At 42.3% G+C, this 26,581-nt stretch overlaps 1 protein-coding gene across 2 annotated transcripts in view; it reads left to right on the plus strand.

Moving 5' to 3' along the window:
* LOC121634091 (filamin-A-interacting protein 1) overlaps positions 1 to 26,581 on the plus strand; it is a 45,051-nt gene that overhangs the window by 2,848 nt on the left and 15,622 nt on the right. For both annotated transcript variants that reach the window (XM_041976529.1, XM_041976530.1), the window contains exons 2-3: positions 21,972 to 22,246; positions 26,173 to 26,349. In XM_041976529.1, the coding sequence (XP_041832463.1) occupies positions 21,983 to 22,246; positions 26,173 to 26,349 (441 nt within the window). In that variant the 5' untranslated portion in view covers positions 21,972 to 21,982. The remainder of the gene's footprint in view (positions 1 to 21,971; positions 22,247 to 26,172; positions 26,350 to 26,581) is intronic.

The raw sequence follows: 26,581 nt of genomic DNA on the forward strand, positions 1-26,581 counted from the left end.
ACCTCCTGGGACCTCCCCCTGCAGGTTTTTCTTTTAATTCAAGTTATTTTAACTAGAACTAGACAATCTTTTCTCTGAGAATTCTCTTTTCTGTCTTGTTGAGCAGAGTCTTCATGATAGGAAAATACGGTTTGAGTGGATGGACGATTTTGTGTTGGATGATCTTTTCAGTTGAAAGCAAAACTGGTAACATTAAAGATAAATAATTTTATTATAGTTTTCAAGGCATGCATGTGATAAAATGATTCATTTAGAAATGCAGAGCCTGAAATTCCTTTTTTAAAGACGGTGGAGAATTCGCCCCTACATGCTTCTCATAGGGGGGATTTAAACACTTTGGGGGGGATATTACCATTGAGCTTAGCTTGGGGTCTTGGGTGTCCTACCTGAACCTCAGATTAATATGTAGCTTCCATTTGTCGTCTTTTTCCCTGTCTTAGTCGTCCTGTCAGATATCTCTCTGGTCTCGTCTTCTCGCTCTTCATCGCTGACCTGTTAACTTGGTATAAAACTACATTCATTGCTGTGACTTATTGACCCTTTCAGCTGCATCAGTGTAATAAGGCTCTCTGGCTCCTCCTCTCATCTCTTTCCGTTTGATGAGAGTTGCAGTAAAATCAAACTGGTCCTGTCTGGGGCATCAGACTGGTGAGCTTCGTGCTATTTAATGAATTTCTTCTTTGTTTTTTATCCTCCGTTGTGCTGGATCCATGTTCACATGATTCAGAGTTCTTTAACAGCTTTGTTTTAATCTGATTATTTTGTATTATGATGTATTTTAATGAGTTACTTGGTGCTAGTTCTGGTGGATTCATCCATTATTGTGGAGAACAGGACTTTTAGCCCAGCTTTGTTCATTTAGTCCTGAAACTGTTTGGTACCAGCAGTAAGCTCAGTTATTCTTCTATAATTACTCTCAACACAATACACAGATACAACCAGATTAAATGATAATGGCGCGTTAATGTGTCTCTTCCACACAGTGAGGAAGCGTGACCAGGGGTAACTTTTTTCTCTGTGGGTCTCATCAGACAGCTCGGTGGTTTTGTGCTATAAAGTTTTAAGAAACATGTTCATTTCCTCTTACAGCCGCTGTGTTAGAAACGCCGTCATATTGTGCGGCTTATGTCTCCACCGTTATGTTCATTCTGAGCCAGTTAGCCTAAGACTTCACTCTGGGCTGCTTGGTAACGTTACCAGCACCGGCGTTACAGTTACCAACACCAGCATTACCGGCACCGATGTTACCATTACCGGCACCGGCGTTACCGTTACCAGCACTGGCGTTACCGGCACCAGCATTACCGTTACCAGCACCGGCGTTACCGTTACCAGCACCGGCGTTACCGGCACCAGCGTTACCGTTACCAGCACTGGCGTTACCGGCACCAGCGTTACCGTTACCAGCACCGGCGTTACCGTTACCAGCATCGGCGTTACCGTTACCAGCACCGGCATTACCGTTACCAGCACCGGCGTTACCATTACCAGCACCGGCGTTAACGGCACTAGCGTTACCGTTACTAGCGTTACCGTTACCAGCACCGGCGTTACCGTTACCAGCACCGGCGTTACCGGCACCAGCGTTACCGTTACCAGCACTGGCGTTACCAGCACCGACATTACCGTTACCAGCACCGGCTTTACCGTTACCAGCATCGGCGTTACCGTTACCAGCACCGGCGTTACCGTTACCAGCACCGGCGTTACCATTACCAGCACCGGCGTTACCGGCACTAGCGTTACCGTTACTAGCGTTACCGTTACCAGCACCGGCGTTACCGTTACCAGCACCGGCGTTACCGTTACCAGCATCGGCGTTACCGTTACCAGCACCGGCATTACCGTTACCAGCATCGGCGTTACCGTTACCAGCACCGGCATTACCGTTACCAGCATCGGCGTTACCATTACCAGCACCGGCGTTACCATTACCAGCATCGGCGTTACCGTTACCAGCACCGGCATTACCGGCACCGATGTTACCGTTACCAGCACCGACGTTACTGTTACCAGCACCGACGTTACTGTTACCAGCACCGGCATTACCGGCACCGATGTTACCGTTACCAGCACCGACGTTACTGTTACCAGCACCGGCATTATCGGCACCGATGTTACCGTTACCAGCACCGACGTTACCGTTACCAGCACCGGCGTTACCATTACCAGCATCGGCGTTACCGTTACCAGTACCGGCATTACCGTTACCAGCATCGGCGTTACCATTACCAGCACCGGCGTTACCGTTACCAGCACCGGCATTACCGGCACTGGCGTTATGACACCGCTGACACCAGCACCGCTACTAGCGCTGATCTTTTCCTGTCAGACGACGTGAGGTTAGATTTGCCGTCCACGAATGGATGTGGTAAATCCTCTAACAGCGTTTAGTTAACCAGCGGGAGCGACGCTGCGACAGCGGAGTTTACTCCAGTTTCCACCGGGTACGAGCTGCATTGTTCCGACCTCCGCGGCGGGTCAGTCCACACCGGGAGCGTGTCAGGTGCGGAGCCACCGCAATGACGTAATGTTTACATGGTTCAGCATCTGCATGGGGACTTTTATTTTGAAAGTTCCCGGAAGCTTTTACACTGTTGCCCTGTCTGATTTCCTCTCTGCTCCTATCTGAACTGCTGAGTTTGACGTGTTCTGGATGTGTGCTCCATCAAGAATAGACTTGATGCTTAAGTCCAGCTGAGAGCCGCGACAAGGCGCTTCTGACACACTTCGGCGCCGCGGGAACCAAACCGTTGACTAAAACTGCAATGCTGCAGTGAATTTCAGACCCTGTAATGTTAACATGCTGAAGATCAGGCTTCATCAGTCAGACTGAAGCCAAACATGTTGGAAGCGACAGTTTTTTGACCGTGTGATTCTGTACATTTTTGGTTTCCTATTAAACCATTTAAAGGAAGAACTCGCCTCACTCGTGTTTTGAATACCAGTTGCTAGGCTGACTTCAAAACGGTGGCACAGAAAATGAACCAAACAGATCTGTTCTCTTGGTTTTATAATGAAACATCGCTTATTTGTCTTCTTGGTCTGTCAGAGAGAAGGCGTGAAACTAAAATTTATCTTCAGCTACTTGTACGATTTGGTGGATCCAACAAAGGATTTTAAATAAGCCAACAAAGCAACTAAAGTCAAGATGTTGACTTACAGAGTGAAAGGATATGAAGACATATGAACATAAGAAAATATGCAAAGTTTGCATCCATGAGCAAAAAGGTTTTTATGCTTGTTTCCTGCTCTGCTTCAGACTAGTCCGGACTCTGGCATGAAGAACCAGGACAGGAGACTTTACATGAATAACGTCTCTATTAATGTTCCTGAGCAGGTTATAAATGAACTGTGATCCACATTTCTGCACTTCTGTTCCACACGTGAGCAGTTTCCTCAGCCTGCTTCTCCAGACTGCTTCTTCTTTATGTCGCATTACTTATTTGTCAAGCATTTGTAAATGATGTCTTAATTATTGTCACCATTTTGCTTTTAAAGCACTTAATAAATGGTGTGTTATCAGGAAGAGAGCACAGAAGCCTCCTAATGTGTGGTTTCTGTCCCAGAACTGGATTATTTAAGGATCTGGTGAACAGTTTTAACTCAGAAAGCATCCAGATGACATAAGAATGTGTTTCAAGCACATGAGCAGAGTTTCTGTAACATTTTTAGTCTGATATCAGAGCTGTGGGTTAACATTTTTCATTTATTGTTCATTCAGTATTTTTAAAAGGCTGAAGAAAAGCAACTTTCTGACTCCTGAAATCTTCTGTGTCCCAGAACCACCCAGCTGTACGCCAAGGCCAGCTGATAAGACGAAAGCATGAGCTCATTGGCCGGTTCGGCCCACTGATCTGAGGCGCTCAGCAGCGCCTGCCCTCCTGTTTGGTTTCATAACAGCAACTGCTATTCCCATGACAGCATAACAGCCGGGAGAGCTGCTTCGTTAGGCTGCAGGCCGATAACATCAACATGGATTAAGCTTCTGAAGCTTAAACTCAAATTCGTTGTCACTGATGTTTGAAGGACAGACGAGAACTTTGTGCTCAGTGTGAAGTCTTTTTTAGATGAATTCATACAGCAAAACGTAACAAAATGAAACCATTTCAAGCTAACCAAAGCTGCTGTTGGCGTCTCCATCTGAAGCATTTGGAACTGAGACGTTTGCTGTTTTTCAGTCCTAGATCAGCTGTGTGAACGAGGATGAACAGCATCACCTGTTGGAACAGTAACCTGCTGGTGTCTGCGTACTAAGCGTGGCTGTCTTTCACCTCCAACTGGTCTCTGCTCTCTCAGCATTTAAATGCACTTAGTTTGGCTTAAGAGAACATCAGTAATGTCTGCTACGCCTCTTACAAACCTCTCTTTAACGTACTGGGGGACGAGAATCTCCCCATCTGCATCAGGGTGTTTAGTGTCATGTCCGCCGAGAACCATGTCATATTTCACATGTAGCCTGGTCTTAGCCAGGAAACACTAGACGTGATTTCAACATTGCATCTAGAATCCAGAATATCTCTGAGTTAATTAATGCCACTTTTAGCACAAGTAGCTTAGTCTTTATTATTATTATTTAATTCAAAGATCACAAAATCTGCTGCTGGTTTTAACACATCTGCAACCTGTAAATCACCAGATCAGAAATCAGCAAATCCACCAGCTGGCTGCGTACCAGCAGCCAGTGATGTGATAACCTGCAATCATTCATTCTCTGTACGGCTTCATCCGTCACAGAGCCTAACCCAGCATTTACAGAGGCAGGTAGACCCGGACAGGTCCACAGTTTGATAAAATGTAAGATGTTATCAGATGAAAAATCATTAAAAATGTAATAACTGCAGCTGAGAATAATGCATGCTAGAGAGACTGCATTTCTCATGAATGTTACATTACTGACGATGTAATGACTCCAACCAAAATGGCCGAAGCGATTATGTTGTTGGTGGTTATCACATTCTAGGTTCTGTTCACATGCAGATGTGACATCAGTCTGTCAGAAACAGCTGGAGCTGAACGAGGGATGATGGGGATCATGAATGGTGGCCTCAGTTTCCTTCCTTCCAGACCAAGATACCTGCAGAGGTGTAGGACTAGCGGACTAAAAGATTCATTTATCTCTGCTGCAGTTAGGTGTTTAAATGACCTGCCGTGATGCGATGTGTCTGTTGCTTTTATCATACATGTTGTCCACACGCTGGAAAACTAATTCCCCCAGGGGACAATAAAGGTTCTTGTACTCATACCAACAAGATGTCTGTAGACACCCTTGTTGAATAGAGAAGTAGTGAAGCTCCGGGATGAAGAAGGAATTACTGCTCCATCTCCACCAGGATCGGTGACGTCTTAGAGCTCCAGCTGTGTAGCTTAATGAGAAGCATCAGGACAAAGACCTCCTGTCAGGATTTTCCCAGCGTGCGTGCTCAGAGTCTAGTCTGGCGGATTCAGTCTCATGGTGCATAAATGCAGAACTGCTCGGTGATTTCAGCAGCTTCATTCGTACCTTCACCTGCCCTGCGTTTGCTGATTAGAGGTTCTGTGATGGAAGTCCGATGTTTGGCCACTTGTGGAGCTTTTTCCTCCCTCTTGACTCATTTCCCATGAATGTGGAGCACTGACCACCACCCAAAGGAGCTCCACCAGTCAGGAGCTAAACAGCTTGTAAAAACGTAAAATGATCTGCGGTCAAAGCCATGACGTGGTCCCAGTTCACCTCCTCCTCTCTAAGACTTTATGAGGGAAGTGACTTCATGCTTCATCCATCTGAAAGGCATGTGAGAGTTGACTGTGGGTCAGCTGCATGTCGGGAGTGATGTCAGCGTTCTGGACTGATCAGCGCTGATTAGAGCTCAGCAACATCGTCTGTCAGTCCAAACGTTTCAGCCCGATGAACGATGCCGTCTGGGAAAATTCAGGAGTGTCATGATGGATGAAGCTTGGCGTTCCTTAGAGAACTGTTACCAATAATCAGAAACTGAAGAGGACGAACAACCAGGACGTCCCGTGTAGGCCAAGAAACAGCTAAATATGCCAGTTATTTAGCTTTTTTAAGCTTTATTATATCCTTTGTTTTTACTCACAACAAGCAAGACAAACATGACGAGACAGGGTCTAACGTCCAGAATAAAATCCAGAAAACCAGAAACATTACAGAGTTTTTACTGTAAAAAGTGTTTATTTAATGAGATCGCCCATCTCTGTGTGACTCATCTAGGAGGTGAAATACATAAATAAATACTAGTAGTAATAATAAATTATATAAGTTATTATCACAATAGTATTAAATATTATTATTACATGATTTTTTATATAATTATATATAATTTTTAAAAAGTTCAGGCATTAAGGGGTTAAAAAGAAACAGTCGTCCGGATCAGACGTCCATGTCGGTAGATATGAGGTCATTAGCCCCGCCACCTCAGCAATGGCGGCGCCGCAAGGTGGGGATGAAAATTAGCTCTGGCTGAATCCCACGTTGCAGGACTCCAGACAACTTTATTTACCAGGAGAACAGCGGCTTTCTGGTGGATTTAACCTCTAACTTTAATTTTTAGAAGCACAAGCAGAAAATTTAGGGGCAGACACTGAAATCACCTTGCAAAGCAAATATTCACATTTCCTCTCATTTTCACTGTGTTAGTGATAAAAACCTGAAGAATAAATTCAGAAATTACAACGTTTACATTCACATTGTTTTTGTGTGACATAAAAACATTTACTGGCCGAATATAAAACCAGTAGAACATAGAAGTTATTAAATTAAATCAAATCAAATCAGATTTGATTTTCACTTTGTAGTCGAAGCAGAACGACATCTTTGTCCCCGTCTTCCCCCACAGGACCTGGTAGGACTGGTCCATGTAGTTCCTGGTAATAAACAGCTTCAGGGCCTGATGCTCCTCCAGCCGCTGTTCCCACTCCTCAGTAAGAACAGCAGCTATTGGCTGTCCTACAAGTCGCTAATTAGCGTCATCAGCCTGGTACATGTAGCTGTAATGGATGCTGCCATAAAGAGGGATGAAAGGCAAAAGCTGAAAAAAGACAACTTAAAAATGTTTAGAACAGCTAAATAAATAATAAAATACATAATAAATAAAATAATTATTCTATCAATATTTTCTTTATTTTTAGTTCAGTTTTTTAAGTGTATTTGTTTTTTAATTAGAGTCTGGAGCATGTTTAAATATTTCCTCCACACTCTTCATTAACAGACGTTACTGTGACGGTAAACCAGCAGGATCCTCCAGCAGCAGCTTCTACGTTTCATTTCCAGCCTGGTCATGAAACAGAGCTGAACGTCGTCTGAATGCAGCTGCTGCTGCTGCGAGAAGACCAAGCCTCGTATGAGAGGGTCTGCACAGCACCGCTCCTCGTTGGGAAGATAAACTCCCTTCATTCACCTCCGTCTCCAAAAGTCTCCAGTAACACCAGAAAAACTCGCTAGAGGGTCTGAAAACCATAGATATATATAGAACGCTAGATGCCTCGTCCGCGTTGCCAGCCAACAAAGTCGAACGTCCGTGCCTGGCGGCCATCTTACCACAGGTAGCTCTCTCACCCATAACGCTGTTGGTAGTGTAAAAGTACTTTTCAGAGGACCATAACTTGATCAAATTTCAACAGATTTTCAAACGGTTTGGTTTGTTATAAACATGGGTGGATGTAATAATTATACTCAATTGTTATTAATGATTATGTTGTCCTAAAAATAATTTTCTGAAACAGGTAGATTAATATTTCCTATTACAAATAGGCTATAAGAAAGGCTCTATGTTGAAATCCCCACCCTGTACACAGATGTATATACTGTAGACACTGCATACTTGAATAATTGAGGCCTTGAGACCATACATGTAGGGGATAAACTTAACTGAACATTTTACCCACCTCTGACAATACTTCATCCGCCTCTCAATATAATGCATGCTCATAATGTACCATAATCACAGAATACACAATATAAATTTACCCCTTTCATGCGTAGCATCCACTACGGTGGACACCTATTTGACAGCTGTTTTCTAGTATATTCTTGGGTGGATATTTGTAATTTTGCCACTTCAGGGGACATCAGTGAGTCATGCAATACACTGTCACTTACTCTAGAATGAATATTTATATATGTAAATTCATACATTGTAATAACCAAACTTTCTTTAGTGATAAACAGGAAAATAAAAATGATAGCCATATTTTTATAGAATAGCCAGATAATATAAATATGAAAAGCTTATCTAATTAATAATTTTGAATAAACTGTCAAAATACATTTAAAAAATAAGGTAAAATATGACCAAGAAATAAAAAAGCATCACTGTATGTGTCTCTGGAAGTAAAATACTGTATGCAAAAAACATGTGGCACTGTTTCTTATAATTCATGCTTGAAAGGGTTAATACCACTAATATTGGTATAAACAGTAAACGGTAACCTTCAGCATTATCAAATGTCCTCAATGTACAGTATAATTTACATTTACATATATGAAATCATAGAAAACCAGTCTGAAACACATTGTTTAGAAATATTTAATTAGGAGCTGAAACTCGGTGTCCGAAGACCCAACATCCACATTGCGCTAATGCCTCGTTTTCTTGTGTCAAGACTACGATGATTAGCGCAGCCATAAGCTGCACAAAAGTCCGGCATGTTCTCTTTGAAAAACAAATTTCCTGTAGAAATAAGAATGGAAGATGTTTTAAACAAACCAAACCCAAATTGAAAATCATGTGCAACTTTAGTTATATTGAAAAGAAACACCAATTCTGCCTCTGACTTCGACGTAAAATTACTAGGTGCTAGCTAGCAGCCTAGCCATACACAACGTTGACTAAACCGTTTTCTGAAGAGAAAATCTGCGATTTCAACATGTCCAAGCATCCAGGATTATAACCACGTTAATACTGTTTCTAATAAATCCAACCATTTGTAAATCCGTCAAAATTTCATCGAGATAAGAATAATAATGTTTCAGCATATCACTGACCTTACCTTGGTTTACCTCAGGTTCAACAGATTCTGCCAGGAAGCGAACCTGTGGTAAGATGGCCGACCTGTGATGCCGTTTAAGACTCCGCCATAAGGCATCTAGCGTTCTATATATATCTATGCTGAAAACTCGCTAAATACAACCACAAAGTCGCTACGCTGGTAATAAATTCCCCCAAGACCCGCCTCTTTCCACACATTAACCAATCACAGAGCTCGTTCGTCCCCGCTCACACACACATTGGCTGTCGTCTTCTTCGTTGGTGTTCGTCTCTTTTTCTCGTATTGAAGTTAGTTTGAGTCGAAAAACCAGCAGCTAATCTGTTATTACTGTGAACTACTGGTCTGAAGAGGGAGCAGAAGTTTGTTAGCGACTAAATAAATTCAGTTATAACTCCTACAAGAAAAAGACCGAAAAATGTATCGCCACCGTTGTAGATGAAAAATTCACTCACACGTCTCACATTTTACCGTTTGGTCGCAGTCTGGAGCCCTGACTTGTATAATGTATAATAATGTGCATCGTCCCCTTTAAAGAAATAGAAAAATAAATCAAAGAGTGAAACCATAATGTGCTCGGCCACCTAAATTTAAACCACTCAGAAAGAGATTTTTACATTTACTGATCTTTTATTATAACCAGACTGGTTTTACAGAGCTGTGGGCGCAGGCAGGCGGATCTCTCTGAAACATTGGTTGTGTTGTTTTAAGGTAAATATTGAGCTTCTGGTCCAGCTGATATTTGACATTTCTGGGCTGCCGTACCTTTTGGCTTATAAAACTCATCCTGTCATCCTCGTGGTCCTCCATCATGATTTCAGCTTCTTCCTTCAGCTGACCGGATTCACGGGGAATTATTGTCTCTTTCATATCGGGGGGCATCGCTACCTGCTGCTGACGTGGAAGTCTTAGAGCTCCACCGATGAGCGAGCAGAAGACAAAAGTAGAAGCTCGGTTTAACGTAAAACCAAGCGTGGAAACGGGGTCAGAGGTTTCCAGGCTCTATGTGCTGCAGAGAAACCGGCTCTGGGAGGAGAAGCTGCAGAGAGGTTTCATCTGCTCTCTGAGCATCAGAGCAGATCAGAGCTTTCTTTCTTTTTCATGCCTGTAAATGCAGCCAACTAGAGTTTGCTCCCACATTTAACTGTCAGTGACTTTAACTTTTCCTTCCTGGTCCCCTCCCCTGACCCTGAAAGTTCTCTGGATTATAAAACCAAAGCAAAGATGGAGCAGCTCTGCAGCTCCGTCGTGTTGAAGCAGGAAGGGTGGAGGTTGCTGACGCAGAGAAATGGAGTGAACGTTGCAGCTCAGCGTAGGGACGGCTTGTGGACGTGGTTGGACCACGGCCAGCAGCTGTGTTTGTACGATGACGGGCTGAGGGAGAAATGTGAGCCTGTCCTGATGTCCCCGCTGTAAGTGTCACTATTTCAGGCTCCAGCTGGACAGACTGAGATCAACAGAGCTGTCAGAGCTCAGAATAAAAGCTGGTTTCCATTTGGATCTCTGTGGAGACGGGTATTTTTAGAGTTTTTTACGTCCACTTTGATTGGTGCATCAGTTTTCCTTTTTGTTTTTTTACCTTGTCCTGTCCAGCATGGTGGAGGCAGAATGATGGTCTGGCTGCTGTGGCCGAACAGATCAGCTTTGTCAAGAGGAGCTTGATGGGTATTAGGCTCCTTTTGATCAGATGTTTTCTTTTTATTTATTTGTTTAATCTTATTTATTTATTTTTCATGATGGACTTCATGTAATCTTGCTGGACCTGATCGGAGGGGACAGAAGAACAGGAGAATAAAGAAGAGAAGTGAAAGGAAAAAAGGAAGAGGAGAAAAAGACACCACCGTTTTCCCCTCTGGCCTCAGTCGCTCTCACCATCCAGTTTATTCCGGCTCCTTGTTCTGATTTACAAGCACAGCTGGGAGGAGATGAACGCTGGTGGCTTCCTGCCAGCTGAGCTCATGAACATCTGGCTCCTGGAGTTTTCCATTAAAACTCCCTGCTGTGCTTCAGAGGTGACGTTTGACTAAAACAGCAAGCCCTTTAATATCCAGGTGAAGACAGAAGACAAGCAAAGTAATCATTTTATTAGGGGCGGGGTTCCCTGGGTGGACCTCTCTTCACCTGCTCTTCCAGAAGTCCAGAAGTCTGGATTCAGTCAGATGAACTCTGGTGTTAAATCTTGCTTCTTCCACCTGCAGCGTTTGTCCAAAATGAAACCCTATCTATCTCTCCACCGGCCATTTTAACCAGTAATTCACTCTTCTGTAACCTCTGGGTTGGATTAGTGCAGCTGGAATGAGCCGTGCATCGCCCTCCACACCACACCGGTTTTAGCCTCCCTTCACTGGTTTCTGCGTCATTTCAGAATTAATTTTAAGATTCTTTTACTTGTTTTTAAGTGTCCTAATGGCTGCCTGATGTGTTGCACCGCCCCGGTCTGCAGATCAGTTGCTTTTATCCAGAATCTCTCTAGAAGCTTTAAGGAATTCTCAGTTCTCGCTCCCAAACGTTGGGACTAGCTTCTCTTACCCCCCGACAAGCTCGCTCTGTTGTTGCTTCTTAATCTTCGCTTTTGCCCCAGAGGTCATTTTGTGATTTTTACTTTGCTGTAAAATTCCTTCGTTTTATTCTCATGTTTTGGGGTTTTCTTACTTCTGTGTTTTAACTTCCTGAATGTTTCTTTCTTGTATTTAACCTGTTTTGTCTTCGTGTCCAGCACTTTGTTCATCGCTGTGGACGCCGTATGAATAAAGTTACTAGCTTGTTTGCAAGTAATATCAAAGCAGGAATAAGGATAAGATGGGCTCAGAACAGTTAAATTGCAGTTGCTTGATCATTTATTGGTGAAGTCTGTAGTACTTTTCTGACTTATTTGGATATTAGCCCATATTTGGACATCTGGATGCAAACATAAAGTCAAGTCTGACTGTGAGGATCAAGTTTTCTAACACGCACCTTCCACCCAGGTCTGAAATGTGTGTGTGTTTTTAATTGTCCTGTGCTTGTGCAGGCCTGGTCCTGCAGCTCTGGTCCTGCTGGTCTGGTTCTGCATTTCTGGTCCTGCAGCTCTGGTCCTGCAGCTCTGGTCCATCGGGTGCAGGTGTAACATGATGCTTGACCTGTCTGCAGAATGCCAGCTCGCAGTCAGTGCTAGCACAGCTAGCTGCAGCCATCCCAGCTGTTTGTTTGCTGAAACTTAGACGGGTATTTTTAGGGTGTCCCTGCTTGTGTCCACCGTGGGGAAACCCCAGGGCTATCATGTTATAAGCTGTCAGCAACGCCATGGATGCCTGAACCTCCGCTTTGCTTTCTCACACTCCTCCACAGCTACTGTTATCATAAACAAACAGCAAGTTTCAAGTCTTGAATGTCTTAAACTAAAGGTCACCTTTGCACCAACAACTGTCCCTACAGTGAAAATAAAGTAGTTCTGATAGTTTTCTTTATGGTATTTTAGATCTTGCTGTTTTAAATGTTTATTAGTGTACCTCTGAGTAACTTTGCATACAGTTATTTTCTTTTGTTGAATCTTTCTTTTCTATTTTTCAAGCTAAGCTGATGAGGAATGGTGGGAGGAGTTGGATCACAACATGAGCTGGTGTTTTTATAATCCATCTCCTTTTTACTGGACTGAAAGCATAACAAACCATGGAAAAGATTCATACTCTGAAGGTAGGCTCAGTATGGAACCTCCTGTAGGGTCAGTAACACCTTCAGAGTCACCGAGGACGTGTGTGCCTGATGTGACATGTTTGAGTGACATGAGTGAAGGTGTGGATGGTAGTAAAACTGATATGAAGCAGCAGATGGTTTGAGAGGAGTGAAGGACGCTAAGATAAACTGTGACCACTGAAGTGGTTGACTACAGCCCCATGCACGAGTCAATACTGTACACAGAATGTGACCCCAGTGTCTCATTTACACCGTCCACTTCATCAGCTCCACCTCTACTTCCTGTTAACACACATATCCAACCAGCCAATCACACGGCAGCATAGAGACGCGGTGAAGACCTGCTGAAGTTCAAACTGAGCATCAGAATGAGGAAGAAAGGGGATTTAAGAGACTTTGAACGTGGCATGGTTGCTGGTCTGAGTGTTTACTGGAAACCATCTCTAAGTTTCCAGAGAATGGTCTGAAGAAGAGAAGATATAGAACCAATGTGACCTGGTTTAAAGAGGTAGTGCACCCAAAAATGTGTTTGTTGAGCAGTAAACAACAGTTTTACTTAATTGTGATGAAAATCTGTTGGTAAAATTTGTATTTTTTTTATTTTAAAAATGGGATTTTGTGGGTAAAAAATGGCTCATAGCACCCTGTACAAAAGAGAGGTTTTCTACATCACTAGAAAATTTTTAAAACCTCCCAGCTCCTCCCTCCAGGTGCAGGTGGGCGGGGCCTCGCCTTGCAGGCATAGAAAGCCCCGCCCACCAACACGTATGAAGGGATGTGAGCTTAGCTGGTGTAGATCTGCTAGTTTCAGACTTCTGTTCTTCCACAGAGTTTCTGATGAAATATTCCTGTGATGGGACGGATTTGTGCTTCTGAGGGTGTAAAAGTAAAACCAGACTTTATTCTTTACCTGCTGATCCTCATCTGGTGACAGACAGCAGCTCAAATCGTAGCAGCAGCAACTTCCAGCAGCTCTTCCTGCAGCTGCCACAACCTGCCACGAGTCTCCACAGCTTTCCAGAGCTGCTGGAGCTGCTGACAGGCAGCTAACAGCTAACAGCGCTAACGGCTCACACTGATACGTTCAGGACCACCTGGTTCATGTGGAGCTGAGGAGGTTCAGGAGGGAAAGTCTTCCTCATCAAAGACGCGATGTGGCGTAGCTGCTTTGTTAATCTCGCTTTCCATCTTCCCAGTGAGCTGAGCTGTCAGTCATTTCTGTCTGTGTATCCCGCCCCGCCCACTCTCCGCCCCCTGATCACCCCACACCTCCCACCAGTTTCAGCCATTTTTCAAATGTAGCAGTGGGTGGAGCTACACAAAAAGTGTTGGGTGGAGTTACGCTTTAACCAGCGCAGCCTACCTGAGCTGCTGACCATGTCCATCCCTTTATGACCACACAGCTTCTGAGCCAAATCCTGATCCGATCTCAACTCATCGATGCTTCAAGTTGATCCGTTTGTGGGTTTCTGTTTGTGCTCCTGCCTTTTCAGAATTGCCCACAAGTTCACGATTAGATTCAGATCTGGAAGTTTCCAGGACACAGATTTTAATGTTCTAACTGATGATCTTAAAGCTGGACTAAACTTACATGTATAACCAGCACTGGTCTGCCCTGGCAGCGTCACCATTACAGATTTTCTTGGTACGATAATTGTCAAAGAAATAATCACAATTTTATGATTATCGCGATTATTATACGTTAGTCAGTGTTCCGGCACTATAATGTGTAAATCACCTGAACACTCCGTATGTCTGTTGGCTTTATGTATTTCTGTCTTTTCATGCCAAAATAACTAATATAACAACAGAGTAAAGTAACTCAGAAGTCTGCTTCCTCTCCTGTTTAGAGAGTAATAACTCCTACACACCATTTCTCTCAGAGTAAAAGGCTACAGGACCTCTGCCGGGCCGTGGGAGGCTTCTCTTCGTAAACCACATTATAAAAATGGTTTTGAACATTTCTTTCCAGCCTGAGTTTAGAAAGAAAGAAAAAACATCCAGCTAGCTTTGACCTCCAGCTGTGCTTCAGCAGAGTAGCCGTTGTTGGTTTGGGACAGAAATAAAACTTCAGTGAAATAAATACACCGTATATCTGGAATTAAACGCAGTTTCTTCTATGGACTGTGACGATAGCACATGTTTGAAACGTGAAACTAGTTCAGACAGCGCATCACGCTGTCAGACCAACCCGAGTCGGACATAATTACAAGATAGCAAATGACACGATAACGTTTCACTTCACCACATTAGATAAATATCAGTTATTTATCCAAACTATTGTGCATTTAGCTTCACTGTAGCATAAAAAGCTGCTAATTCTCCAGACGGTGAAACATATTGGATGTATTTTCCAACTTTCTCTGCAACTTTTTATGTTCCACTTTACAGGCTGGTGAGCCGTCCTCCACAAAGACACCTTGGCAATTTCTTTTCTTTAACACACACACACATTGCAATTTCAGTAGCTCAGCTCTACACATCCACTACATCTCCAGCCGTCGAGGGCCGGTGTCCTGCAGGCATTGTTTCCCCAATGCAGTGGTTGCCAAACTTTTTCTGCAGCGTCCCTGTTTTCGTCGACAAGCCCCCCCTTGATCCCACTGCTACATGCACCCTGATGCTTACGAAGACACGTATGAAGAAAAGTGCCACAAAATAGTCTTTAGTTCGTAGGTGGCTTCTTCGTTAACTGTACAAAAAGAAAATACAGCTTTTGCTGTCCAGTTCTTGTACTTTCTGTAGAGACTTCTCCAGGTTAGTTCAGTGATGCGTTGATAACCCGCTCCAGCAGACCACAGCAAGTTGTTGGTGGGCACCAGCACAAACTGGTGAAATCTGAGTCTGTCCACAGCATCAGTGTCCAGCCCGTTCAGCTGTGCACCAGTTTACCTTCACTGCTCCACAACTCCAGCCTCCTCATCCACCACGTTGACTGTCTGGGTTGGACGTCTGGTCTGGACCACCGCTTGTCGTTCTCAGGGGTCCAACCTCTGATGACCTACTCGTTACTGGATGAGCACGCCAGACACGCTGCAGCTGACATACCTCCACCACCACTTACGGCGTGTCAGCCACAGCTGTCGGAGGTCTGAGCTGCACTGAGGCGTAAATCAGAGACCACTCATCATGTCCTCCAGACGAGCACCAAAAATGTGATCTGTACTTCACTCTGCACACGGTTTTTCTGGTTTAATTCTCTACGCTGGAGTTGGATGAGCAACACATTTCTGGGATATTTTGAAGCCAAAGCAGCATGAAGGGATCTTTCACTGCAGCAGTCGCTTGCATCTCATGTGAACAGCTTTACCAATAAAATACATGTTAGACTTTTAGTTTATCCAGCAATGATACCAACAGGTTAGACAGCCACTTAAGTCTGTTTTATGGAGTAGGGTACATGGCCAGTATGACCCGTTAAATGCCAGTGTGGCCAGGTGTGACGCTCTTCATTATTAATCAACATGTAAATGTTTGGCCCAGGTTATCATTGTTATTGATCCAGCAGCCTTCCTGACACGCTGCAGGCATGTTTCTACTGCTCATTTCTGTAAAATGAAGGACACACTCAGTTATTTATCAATCGTTTTGACAAAACTGGACTTATGTTTATATCAGTACGTATGAGTTAGACACGGTCAGCTCATATCTTCTGTAGATGTTCCGCCATGTTTATGGACGTGCAACACTTGCTAACCAGAGTAAAACAGCATCCTGTGAACAGTTTCCACACCTGAAGCTCACCATTTACTCCGGATCAGCTGCAGCCTGAAGGGTCTGAGCAGTAAAAACCTCCTTTTTTATGAAGCTGGTTCACAGGTTGAATCAGCAAAACGTGACAGAATTTTTTATTATTGTTTCACTTTTTATTTACCAGATTTTTTTTTATCTTTCTTTAAATTATGGTTCCTAAAATATGAGGATCTTATCCCACACGTGACTTTACGAAAGGTAAATAGACTGTTTATTTCTCACCTTTACACTAAAATAATGCTCCTCTATGGCTGGAATAAAGCCAAGAAGACTTTTCTGATGCACGGTGGCGCCACAAAGCAGCTGAGCTGGAGTTGGTTTAGTGAGGATAGCAGGTAAATAGTAGCAGGAATAACTGGAAATGAGGAAAAAGTGGAAACATGGAAATAGTTTCTGTTGTGTGTTTGTTTCAATAACAATATTTTTTCTCCTGAAAGCCAAGACTTGAGAGAACGGTGAGATGAGAAAAGGTTTGGTCACTGTTGGTCTGTGTGTTATTTCTACAAAGTTCTGTTAGTAATAAATTCTGCTTTCTTCTTCTGGTCGACCTTTATGCTGCTACATCTATTCATACATTCATTTTACATCATTTTACCTCCCAGTCTGACAGATGCTACACACTGGTTTATACTGGGATTAAAAGCTGCTACAGACTGGTTTATACTGGGATTAAAAGCTTCTACAGACTGGTTTATACTGGGATTAAAAGCTGCTACAGACTGGTTTATACTGGGATTAAAAGCTGCTACACACTGGTTTATACTGGGATTAAAAGCTGTTACAGACTGGTTTATACTGGGATTAAAAGCTGTTACACACTGGTTTATACTGGGATTAAAAGCTGCTACACACTGGTTTATACTGGGATTAAAAGCTGCCACAGACTGGTTTATACTGGGATTAATAGCTGCTACAGACTGGTTTATACTGGGATTAAAAGCTGTTACAGACTGGTTTATACTGGGATTAAAAGCTGCTACAGACTGGTTTATACTGGGATTAAAAGCTGCTACAGACTGGTTTATACTGGGATTAAAAGCTGTTACAAACTGGTTTATACTGGGATTAAAAGCTGCTACAGACTGGTTTATACTGGGATTAAAAGCTGCTACACACTGGTTTATACTGGGATTAAAAGCTGCTACAGACTGGTTTATACTGGGATTAAAAGCTGCTACACACTGGTTTATACTGGGATTAAAAGCTGCTACACACTGGTTTATACTGGGATTAAAAGCTGCCACAGACTGGTTTATACTGGGATTAATAGCTGCTACAGACTGGTTTATACTGGGATTAAAAGCTGCTACAGACTGGTTTATACTGGGATTAAAAGCTGTTACAGACTGGTTTATACTGGGATTAAAAGCTGCTACAGACTGGTTTATACTGGGATTAAAAGCTGTTACAGACTGGTTTATACTGGGATTAAAAGCTGTTACAGACTGGTTTATTCTGGGATTAAAAGCTGCTACAGACTGGTTTATACTGGGATTAAAAGATGCTACAGACTGGTTTATACTGGGATTAAAAGCTGCTACAGACTGGTTTATACTGGGATTAAAAGCTGCTACAGACTGGTTTATACTGGGATTAAAAACTGCTACAGACTGGTTTATACTGGGATTAAAAGCTGTTACACACTGGTTTATACTGGGATTAAAAGCTGTTACAGACTGGTTTATACTGGGATTAAAAGCTGCTACACACTGGTTTATACTGGGATTAAAAGCTGTTACAGACTGGTTTATACTGGGATTAAAAGCTGTTACAGACTGGCTTATACTGGGATTAAAAGCTGTTACAGACTGGCTTATACTGGGATTAAAAGCTGTTACAGACTGGTTTATACTGGGATTAAAAGCTGCTACAGACTGGTTTATACTGGGATTAAAAGCTGCTACAGACTGGTTTATACTGGGATTAAAAGCTGCTACAGACTGGTTTATACTGGGATTAAAAGCTGCTACAGACTGGTTTATACTGGGATTAAAAGCTGTTACAGACTGGTTTATACTGGGATTAAAAGCTGCTACAGACTGGTTTATACTGGGATTAAAAGCTGCTACACACTGGTTTATACTGGGATTAAAAGCTGCCACAGACTGGTTTATACTGGGATTAATAGCTGCTACAGACTGGTTTATACTGGGATTAAAAGCTGCTACAGACTGGTTTATACTGGGATTAAAAGCTGTTACAGACTGGTTTATACTGGGATTAAAAGCTGCTACAGACTGGTTTATACTGGGATTAAAAGCTGTTACAGACTGGTTTATACTGGGATTAAAAGCTGTTACAGACTGGTTTATACTGGGATTAAAAGCTGTTACAGACTGGTTTATTCTGGGATTAAAAGCTGCTACAGACTGGTTTATACTGGGATTAAAAGATGCTACAGACTGGTTTATACTGGGATTAAAAGCTGCTACAGACTGGTTTATACTGGGATTAAAAGCTGCTACAGACTGGTTTATACTGGGATTAAAAACTGCTACACACTGGTTTATACTGGGATTAAAAGCTGTTACAGACTGGTTTATACTGGGATTAAAAGCTGTTACAGACTGGTTTATACTGGGATTAAAAGCTGTTACACACTGGTTTATACTGGGATTAAAAGCTGCTACACACTGGTTTATACTGGGATTAAAAGCTGCCACAGACTGGTTTATACTGGGATTAATAGCTGCTACAGACTGGTTTATACTGGGATTAAAAGCTGTTACAGACTGGTTTATACTGGGATTAAAAGCTGCTACAGACTGGTTTATACTGGGATTAAAAGCTGCTACAGACTGGTTTATACTGGGATTAAAAGCTGCTACACACTGGTTTATACTGGGATTAAAAGCTGCTACACACTGGTTTATACTGGGATTAAAAGCTGCCACAGACTGGTTTATACTGGGATTAATAGCTGCTACAGACTGGTTTATACTGGGATTAAAAGCTGCTACAGACTGGTTTATACTGGGATTAAAAGCTGTTACAGACTGGTTTATACTGGGATTAAAAGCTGCTACAGACTGGTTTATACTGGGATTAAAAGCTGTTACAGACTGGTTTATACTGGGATTAAAAGCTGTTACAGACTGGTTTATTCTGGGATTAAAAGCTGCTACAGACTGGTTTATACTGGGATTAAAAGATGCTACAGACTGGTTTATACTGGGATTAAAAGCTGCTACAGACTGGTTTATACTGGGATTAAAAGCTGCTACAGACTGGTTTATACTGGGATTAAAAACTGCTACAGACTGGTTTATACTGGGATTAAAAGCTGTTACACACTGGTTTATACTGGGATTAAAAGCTGTTACAGACTGGTTTATACTGGGATTAAAAGCTGCTACACACTGGTTTATACTGGGATTAAAAGCTGTTACAGACTGGTTTATACTGGGATTAAAAGCTGTTACAGACTGGCTTATACTGGGATTAAAAGCTGTTACAGACTGGCTTATACTGGGATTAAAAGCTGTTACAGACTGGTTTATACTGGGATTAAAAGCTGCTACAGACTGGTTTATACTGGGATTAAAAGCTGCTACAGACTGGTTTATACTGGGATTAAAAGCTGCTACAGACTGGTTTATACTGGGATTAAAAGCTGCTACAGACTGGTTTATACTGGGATTAAAAGCTGTTACAGACTGGTTTATACTGGGATTAAAAGCTGCTACAGACTGGTTTATACTGGGATTAAAAGCTGCTACACACTGGTTTATACTGGGATTAAAAGCTGCCACAGACTGGTTTATACTGGGATTAATAGCTGCTACAGACTGGTTTATACTGGGATTAAAAGCTGCTACAGACTGGTTTATACTGGGATTAAAAGCTGTTACAGACTGGTTTATACTGGGATTAAAAGCTGCTACAGACTGGTTTATACTGGGATTAAAAGCTGTTACAGACTGGTTTATACTGGGATTAAAAGCTGTTACAGACTGGTTTATTCTGGGATTAAAAGCTGCTACAGACTGGTTTATACTGGGATTAAAAGATGCTACAGACTGGTTTATACTGGGATTAAAAGCTGCTACAGACTGGTTTATACTGGGATTAAAAGCTGCTACAGACTGGTTTATACTGGGATTAAAAACTGCTACAGACTGGTTTATACTGGGATTAAAAGCTGTTACACACTGGTTTATACTGGGATTAAAAGCTGTTACAGACTGGTTTATACTGGGATTAAAAGCTGCTACACACTGGTTTATACTGGGATTAAAAGCTGTTACAGACTGGTTTATACTGGGATTAAAAGCTGTTACAGACTGGCTTATACTGGGATTAAAAGCTGTTACAGACTGGCTTATACTGGGATTAAAAGCTGTTACAGACTGGTTTATACTGGGATTAAAAGCTGCTACAGACTGGTTTATACTGGGATTAAAAGCTGCTACAGACTGGTTTATACTGGGATTAAAAGCTGCTACAGACTGGTTTATACTGGGATTAAAAGCTGCTACAGGCTGGCTTATACTGGGATTAAAAGCTGCTACAGACTGGTTTATACTGGGATTAAAAACTGCTACAGACTGGTTTATACTGGGATTAAAAGCTGTTACACACTGGTTTATACTGGGATTAAAAGCTGTTACAGACTGGTTTATACTGGGATTAAAAGCTGCTACACACTGGTTTATACTGGGATTAAAAGCTGTTACAGACTGGTTTATACTGGGATTAAAAGCTGCTACAGGCTGGCTTATACTGGGATTAAAAGCTGTTACAGACTGGTTTATACTGGGATTAAAAGCTGCTACAGACTGGTTTATACTGGGATTAAAAGCTGCTACAGGCTGGCTTATACTGGGATTAAAAGCTGCTACAGACTGGTTTATACTGGGATTAAAAGCTGCTACAGACTGGTTTATACTGGAATTAAAAGCTGCTACAGACTGGTTTATACTGGAATTAAAAGCTGCTACAGACTGGTTTATACTGGGATTAAAAGCTGCTACAGACTGGTTTATACTGGGATTAAAAGCTACTACAGACTGGTTTATACTGGGATTAAAAGCTGTTACAGACTGGTTTATACTGGGATTAAAAGCTGCTACAGACTGGTTTATACTGGGATTAAAAGCTGCTACAGACTGGTTTATACTGGGATTAAAAACTGCTACAGACTGGTTTATACTGGGATTAAAAGCTGTTACACACTGGTTTATACTGGGATTAAAAGCTGTTACAGACTGGTTTATACTGGGATTAAAAGCTTTGAATGCGTATATAAAAATCAGCAGGCGGACAAGCAAAATTGTCTTGAAGTTTTAAGGGTTTAGAGTAAAAGTGACACTACAAATAATGTAAATAAGTGATTGTGTTAAATTTGTAGAGTAAGAACTGATCGTATACCAGTTAAAGTTAAGCGGCAGTAAAGCTGAGGTGGTCTGGGGGGGCCCACATCTAATTCTGCTTGGGGCCCAGTAATGGCTCAGGCCAGCCCTCCTTGTTAATGCGCTTCTGTGGTGTCTGTTAATGGCACACATAGAGCAGATCTGTCCTGATCCAGTTTAAATGAAGTAATCTGTCTTCCTTTGCAGGTTAGAAAGAAATGCGATCCAGGAGTTGCACCACGGAGGGTCCAGATGCCAGACCCATCCAGCCTACTAAAGGCCTCATCAAACAGGAGGAGGAGACTCCTGAGCTGACACAAAGGAGGATAAAAGTTCCAGAAGAAGACAAGGATGTGAGGACAGGCATGTCTGGAACAGCAAAGAAACCTCAAAAACCTGCAGAGAGCCAGAAAGCAAAAGCAGCCGGTCTGAGTAAGAAGGATCTGATTCAGCTGCTGGGAATCATGGAGGGGGAGGTTCAGGTATGGAGCTCGCTAGTTCTGTGCACATCACGATACAGCCACCATGTTTTACAGATTTCACAATTTTTAGGTTTTATTCAAGTATTAGGACTGAAATCACACAGTACAGAGTAATATTAGCATATATGAAGTCCCATCTTTTTTCATGAGGTGAACCTGGTCTCCGTTAGGAACCAGGATTACAGTCCGATATGTAAACCATAATGAGAAGAAAGTAAAATAAAATGAGCAAATAAAATATATAATATACATATATATACATGCACCTAAAAATAAATGAACAAACAGATAAAATGAAATAAATAAAAACAGTAGAACTACTGTATAATAAAATGATTTGATCTTGGGGAAAGGGTTGCAGAGAGTTGAAGTAATTCAAGAAAGGTTGCCATTTATCCAAAAACGCCCTTTCACTGTCCTTTATTTTCTCTAATTTAAGAAAAAACACAGCGATGTAGGTGGTGGATGGTAACCTTCTAGAGGACCTGGGAAGTACAGGCTTTTTCCTCTGACTGTAAGGAAGAAGTTCATCGGAGGTTGTAAATATAGCAATGAAGGGGTCCATCTTTTTCTGGGTCCCTGTTTGTGTTTTAAAGTAATCTGACCAACACCTCTGCTATGGTGCCCTTTAGCCCAGCAACGTTTTGCTGCATAGCAGACATAGCAGATATAGCAGATATAGCTGATATAGCGGACATAGCTGATATAGCAGATATAGCAGACATAGCGGACATAGCGGACATAGCAGACATAGCAGACATAGCAGACATAGCAGATATAGCTGATATAGCGGACATAGCTGACATAGCTGACATAGCGGACATAGCGGACATAGCAGATATAGCAGATATAGCAGATATAGCAGATATAGCTGATATAGCGGACATAGCTGACATAGCTGACATAGCAGACATAGCAGATATAGCATATATAGCAGATATAGCTGACATAGCAGACATAGCGGACATAGCAGATATAGCAGATATAGCAGATATAGCTGATATAGCGGACATAGCTGACATAGCTGATATAGCAGACATAGCGGACATAGCGGACATAGCAGACATAGCAGACATAGCAGATATAGCAGATATAGCTGATATAGCGGACATAGCTGACATAGCAGACATAGCGGACATAGCGGACATAGCGGACATAGCAGATATAGTAGATATAGCAGATATAGCTGATATAGCGGACATAGCTGACATAGCTGATATAGCGGACATAGCGGACATAGCAGACATAGCAGACACAGCAGACATAGCATATATAGCAGATATAGCTGATATAGCGGACATAGCGGACATAGCTGACATAGCAGACATAGCGGACACAGCAGACATAGCATATATAGCAGATATAGCTGATATAGCGGACATAGCTGACATAGCTGACATAGCAGACATAGCGGACATAGCAGATATAGCAGATATAGCTGATATAGCGGACATAGCTGACATAGCTGATATAGCAGACATAGCGGACATAGCGGACATAGCAGATATAGCAGATATAGCTGATATAGCGGACATAGCTGACATAGCAGACATAGCGGACATAGCGGACATAGCAGATATAGCTGATATAGCGGACATAGCTGACATAGCAGACATAGTGGACATAGCAGATATAGCAGATATAGCTGATATAGCGGACATAGCGGATGTGGCGGACATAGCAGACATAGCAGACATAGCGGACATAGCGTACATAGCAGATGTAGCGAATATAGTGTATATAGCGGACATAGCTGACATAGCAGATATAGCAGATGTGGCGGACATAGCAGACATAGGGGACATAGCGGATGTGGCGGACATAGCAGACATAGCAGATAGCGGATATAGCGGACAGAGCGAACATAGCAGACATAGGGGATATAGTGGATATAGCGGATATAGCTGATAAAGCGGACAGAGCGGACATAGTGGATATAGCGGACATATCGGATATAGCAGACATAGTGGATATAGTGGGCATAGCGGACAGAGCGGCTATAGTGGACATAGCGGACAGAGCGGACATATTGGAGGATAATTCAGTTGTAAACACAAGCACCTCAGACTAAAGATTCTCGTCCATGGCCGTCTTAAGTTCCATTCTGAATATCACTGCTACATCTTCACAGGGTTCAGCTCTGATTGCGGCGAGATCAGTAGGGCTAGGGTGAGAGTCGCTAACCTTCTGCGGTACCATTGGTCCACTACAGGATGGGGAGGCATCAAGAGCAATAGGCCGCGGTGGGACTGTACAGTTTTTTGTTAGCTTTCGGCAGCATCATAGAGGTAGGAGACCGAGACACGGTTGATGCAGTATGGTTGGTGGAAAATTCTGGACAGTTAATGATAAAGGTTTCATACCTAGTGGTGTCATAAGAAATAAACTCCGTAGCTTGCAAACATGTGACCTACTCCATGTTACAGTAAACCGGAAGTCTGATTTCACATTTACAAGGTAACCAGTCCTGCTTTAACAATGCCATGATTTTTAGGCATGCACAGTCTAAAGGTATAGCACAGCTGTGAAAGTATGGTGGCCATCAGTGGGCAAATGTCTTCCAGTCATAAAGATGTTTTCATGTGTGAGTGGATCCAGTGGCCTCAGGTGTTTAGTGAATGGAAGCTGCCAGTTTATGTTCCGGGAGACGCCGCAGGCGACCCTCACGTAGCCATCCTTTCATATGGGTTCTTGCTGTGCTGCTAACGACAGATGGCGGTGACGTATTTAAAAATTACGTTTCAAATTCTGAACGTCTCGCACGTCACCTCAAGATCGTGTCTCACCACACATCCTTTTAATCCCTGTAGGTCGTCAGGACTTGTTGCCCTTTCAGTGTTTTTACTATTTTCTACGTTAGGGCTGATGAAAAAGGCACCCCCCCTGCTAAAATGTTTTTAATGGAAAATAACTCATTTTTTGTTTTTTCTTTTTTTTTTCAAAAGAACAATGATGTCATGTTATTTAATCAACATTTAAAGGACTAAAACACTTTGATAATTACGTATTTGGTAGTTTTGATTAGGCTGGAGTTGACGGATCTGAGGACAAAAAGTAAAAAAAAAATAATAATCTGTTGTTTCTATGAATGAGAAAAGGATAAGGAACAGGCGCAACAGAGAGTGTTCATCTTTTAAACTATTCATCCATCTCATCAAGGATAATCTGAACAGAATCAGATTGGTTTCTCAGTTTTGGGGCAGTTTTCCTGCTCAGATACTTCCTGATGGAGGTGTTGGATTAGACTAATGATGTTAAACCTCATCTGAAGCATCTTTAGGACTTTGTGTCATAAGGAGACAAGATGCTGAACAGTGAAACTGCGCCATCTACTGGAGCAAACCTGGAAAAGCACATGAAAGGAAAAATGAGGTCATATTTAAACTGAAGTCAATGACCAAACTGCTCACCTTCGTCTGCTTTAAACCCCTTGGTGTGTCCATGCTGCTCGCTGGCTGTTTTATGACCTGCCTGCTGCACCTTTGCTTATGCATTCATGTACAAATGAATACATAAGCAAACATAACTTCATTTTGCTTGTCATCCTCCTGCCTCCTCCTGTGAACAGCGCTTCTGTTCCTCACCATCTGAAACATCCAACACACTTATTTTATTACCTTTTAGTTATTAATTGTAAATACGGTGGCCATATTAATTACAATGATTATTTCTTCTTTTTCTATCTAGAAGCACTGTTTTCTATTTATTTATTTATTGAATGAATCTCCCACCTGCTTTAACAAATCGATATTACATAATAATTCTTTAGATCATATCACCGTGTGCCATGTGAAATATTGCATGTTTAGTTTTTTATGATTCTTTTACATAATTTATTGTTTTATTTCTTATAATTTCCATTCTGATTAGGATTAAAAACAGAGCCATATGACAGCAGAGTGTTAATGTCTGCTGTGTCTCCTCAGGCCAGAGAGGACATCATTGGCCTGCTAAAGTCAGAGAGAACCAGACCGGAGACTCTGGAGGCCCACTACGGCTCGGCGGCCCCCACCAGACCCCTGCAGGCCCTGCAGAGGGACTCGTTGCTCCTGCACCGCAGCAGCAGCAGCACAGACGATGTGTACGAGAAGCCAATGGCCAAGGTCAGAGAAATCAATAACTAGATCACTACAAAAATCATTTAACCGTGTGTGAAGATCTGATTATAACCCCACAGTAAAACATTTTATTTACATCAGAACAAAGAAAACAAGTGAGACTCTTTATGATTTTATAAAATATAAGAACTCATTAAATCCAATGGGAAAGTGTCCCAGAACTTATGACCCCGGCTGTGCAAATCCACATGGTTGCTGTCACATGAACACATAAGAC

The sequence above is a fragment of the Melanotaenia boesemani genome, chromosome 22 (assembly GCF_017639745.1).
Source record: "Melanotaenia boesemani isolate fMelBoe1 chromosome 22, fMelBoe1.pri, whole genome shotgun sequence".
NCBI lineage: Eukaryota > Metazoa > Chordata > Actinopteri > Atheriniformes > Melanotaeniidae > Melanotaenia > Melanotaenia boesemani.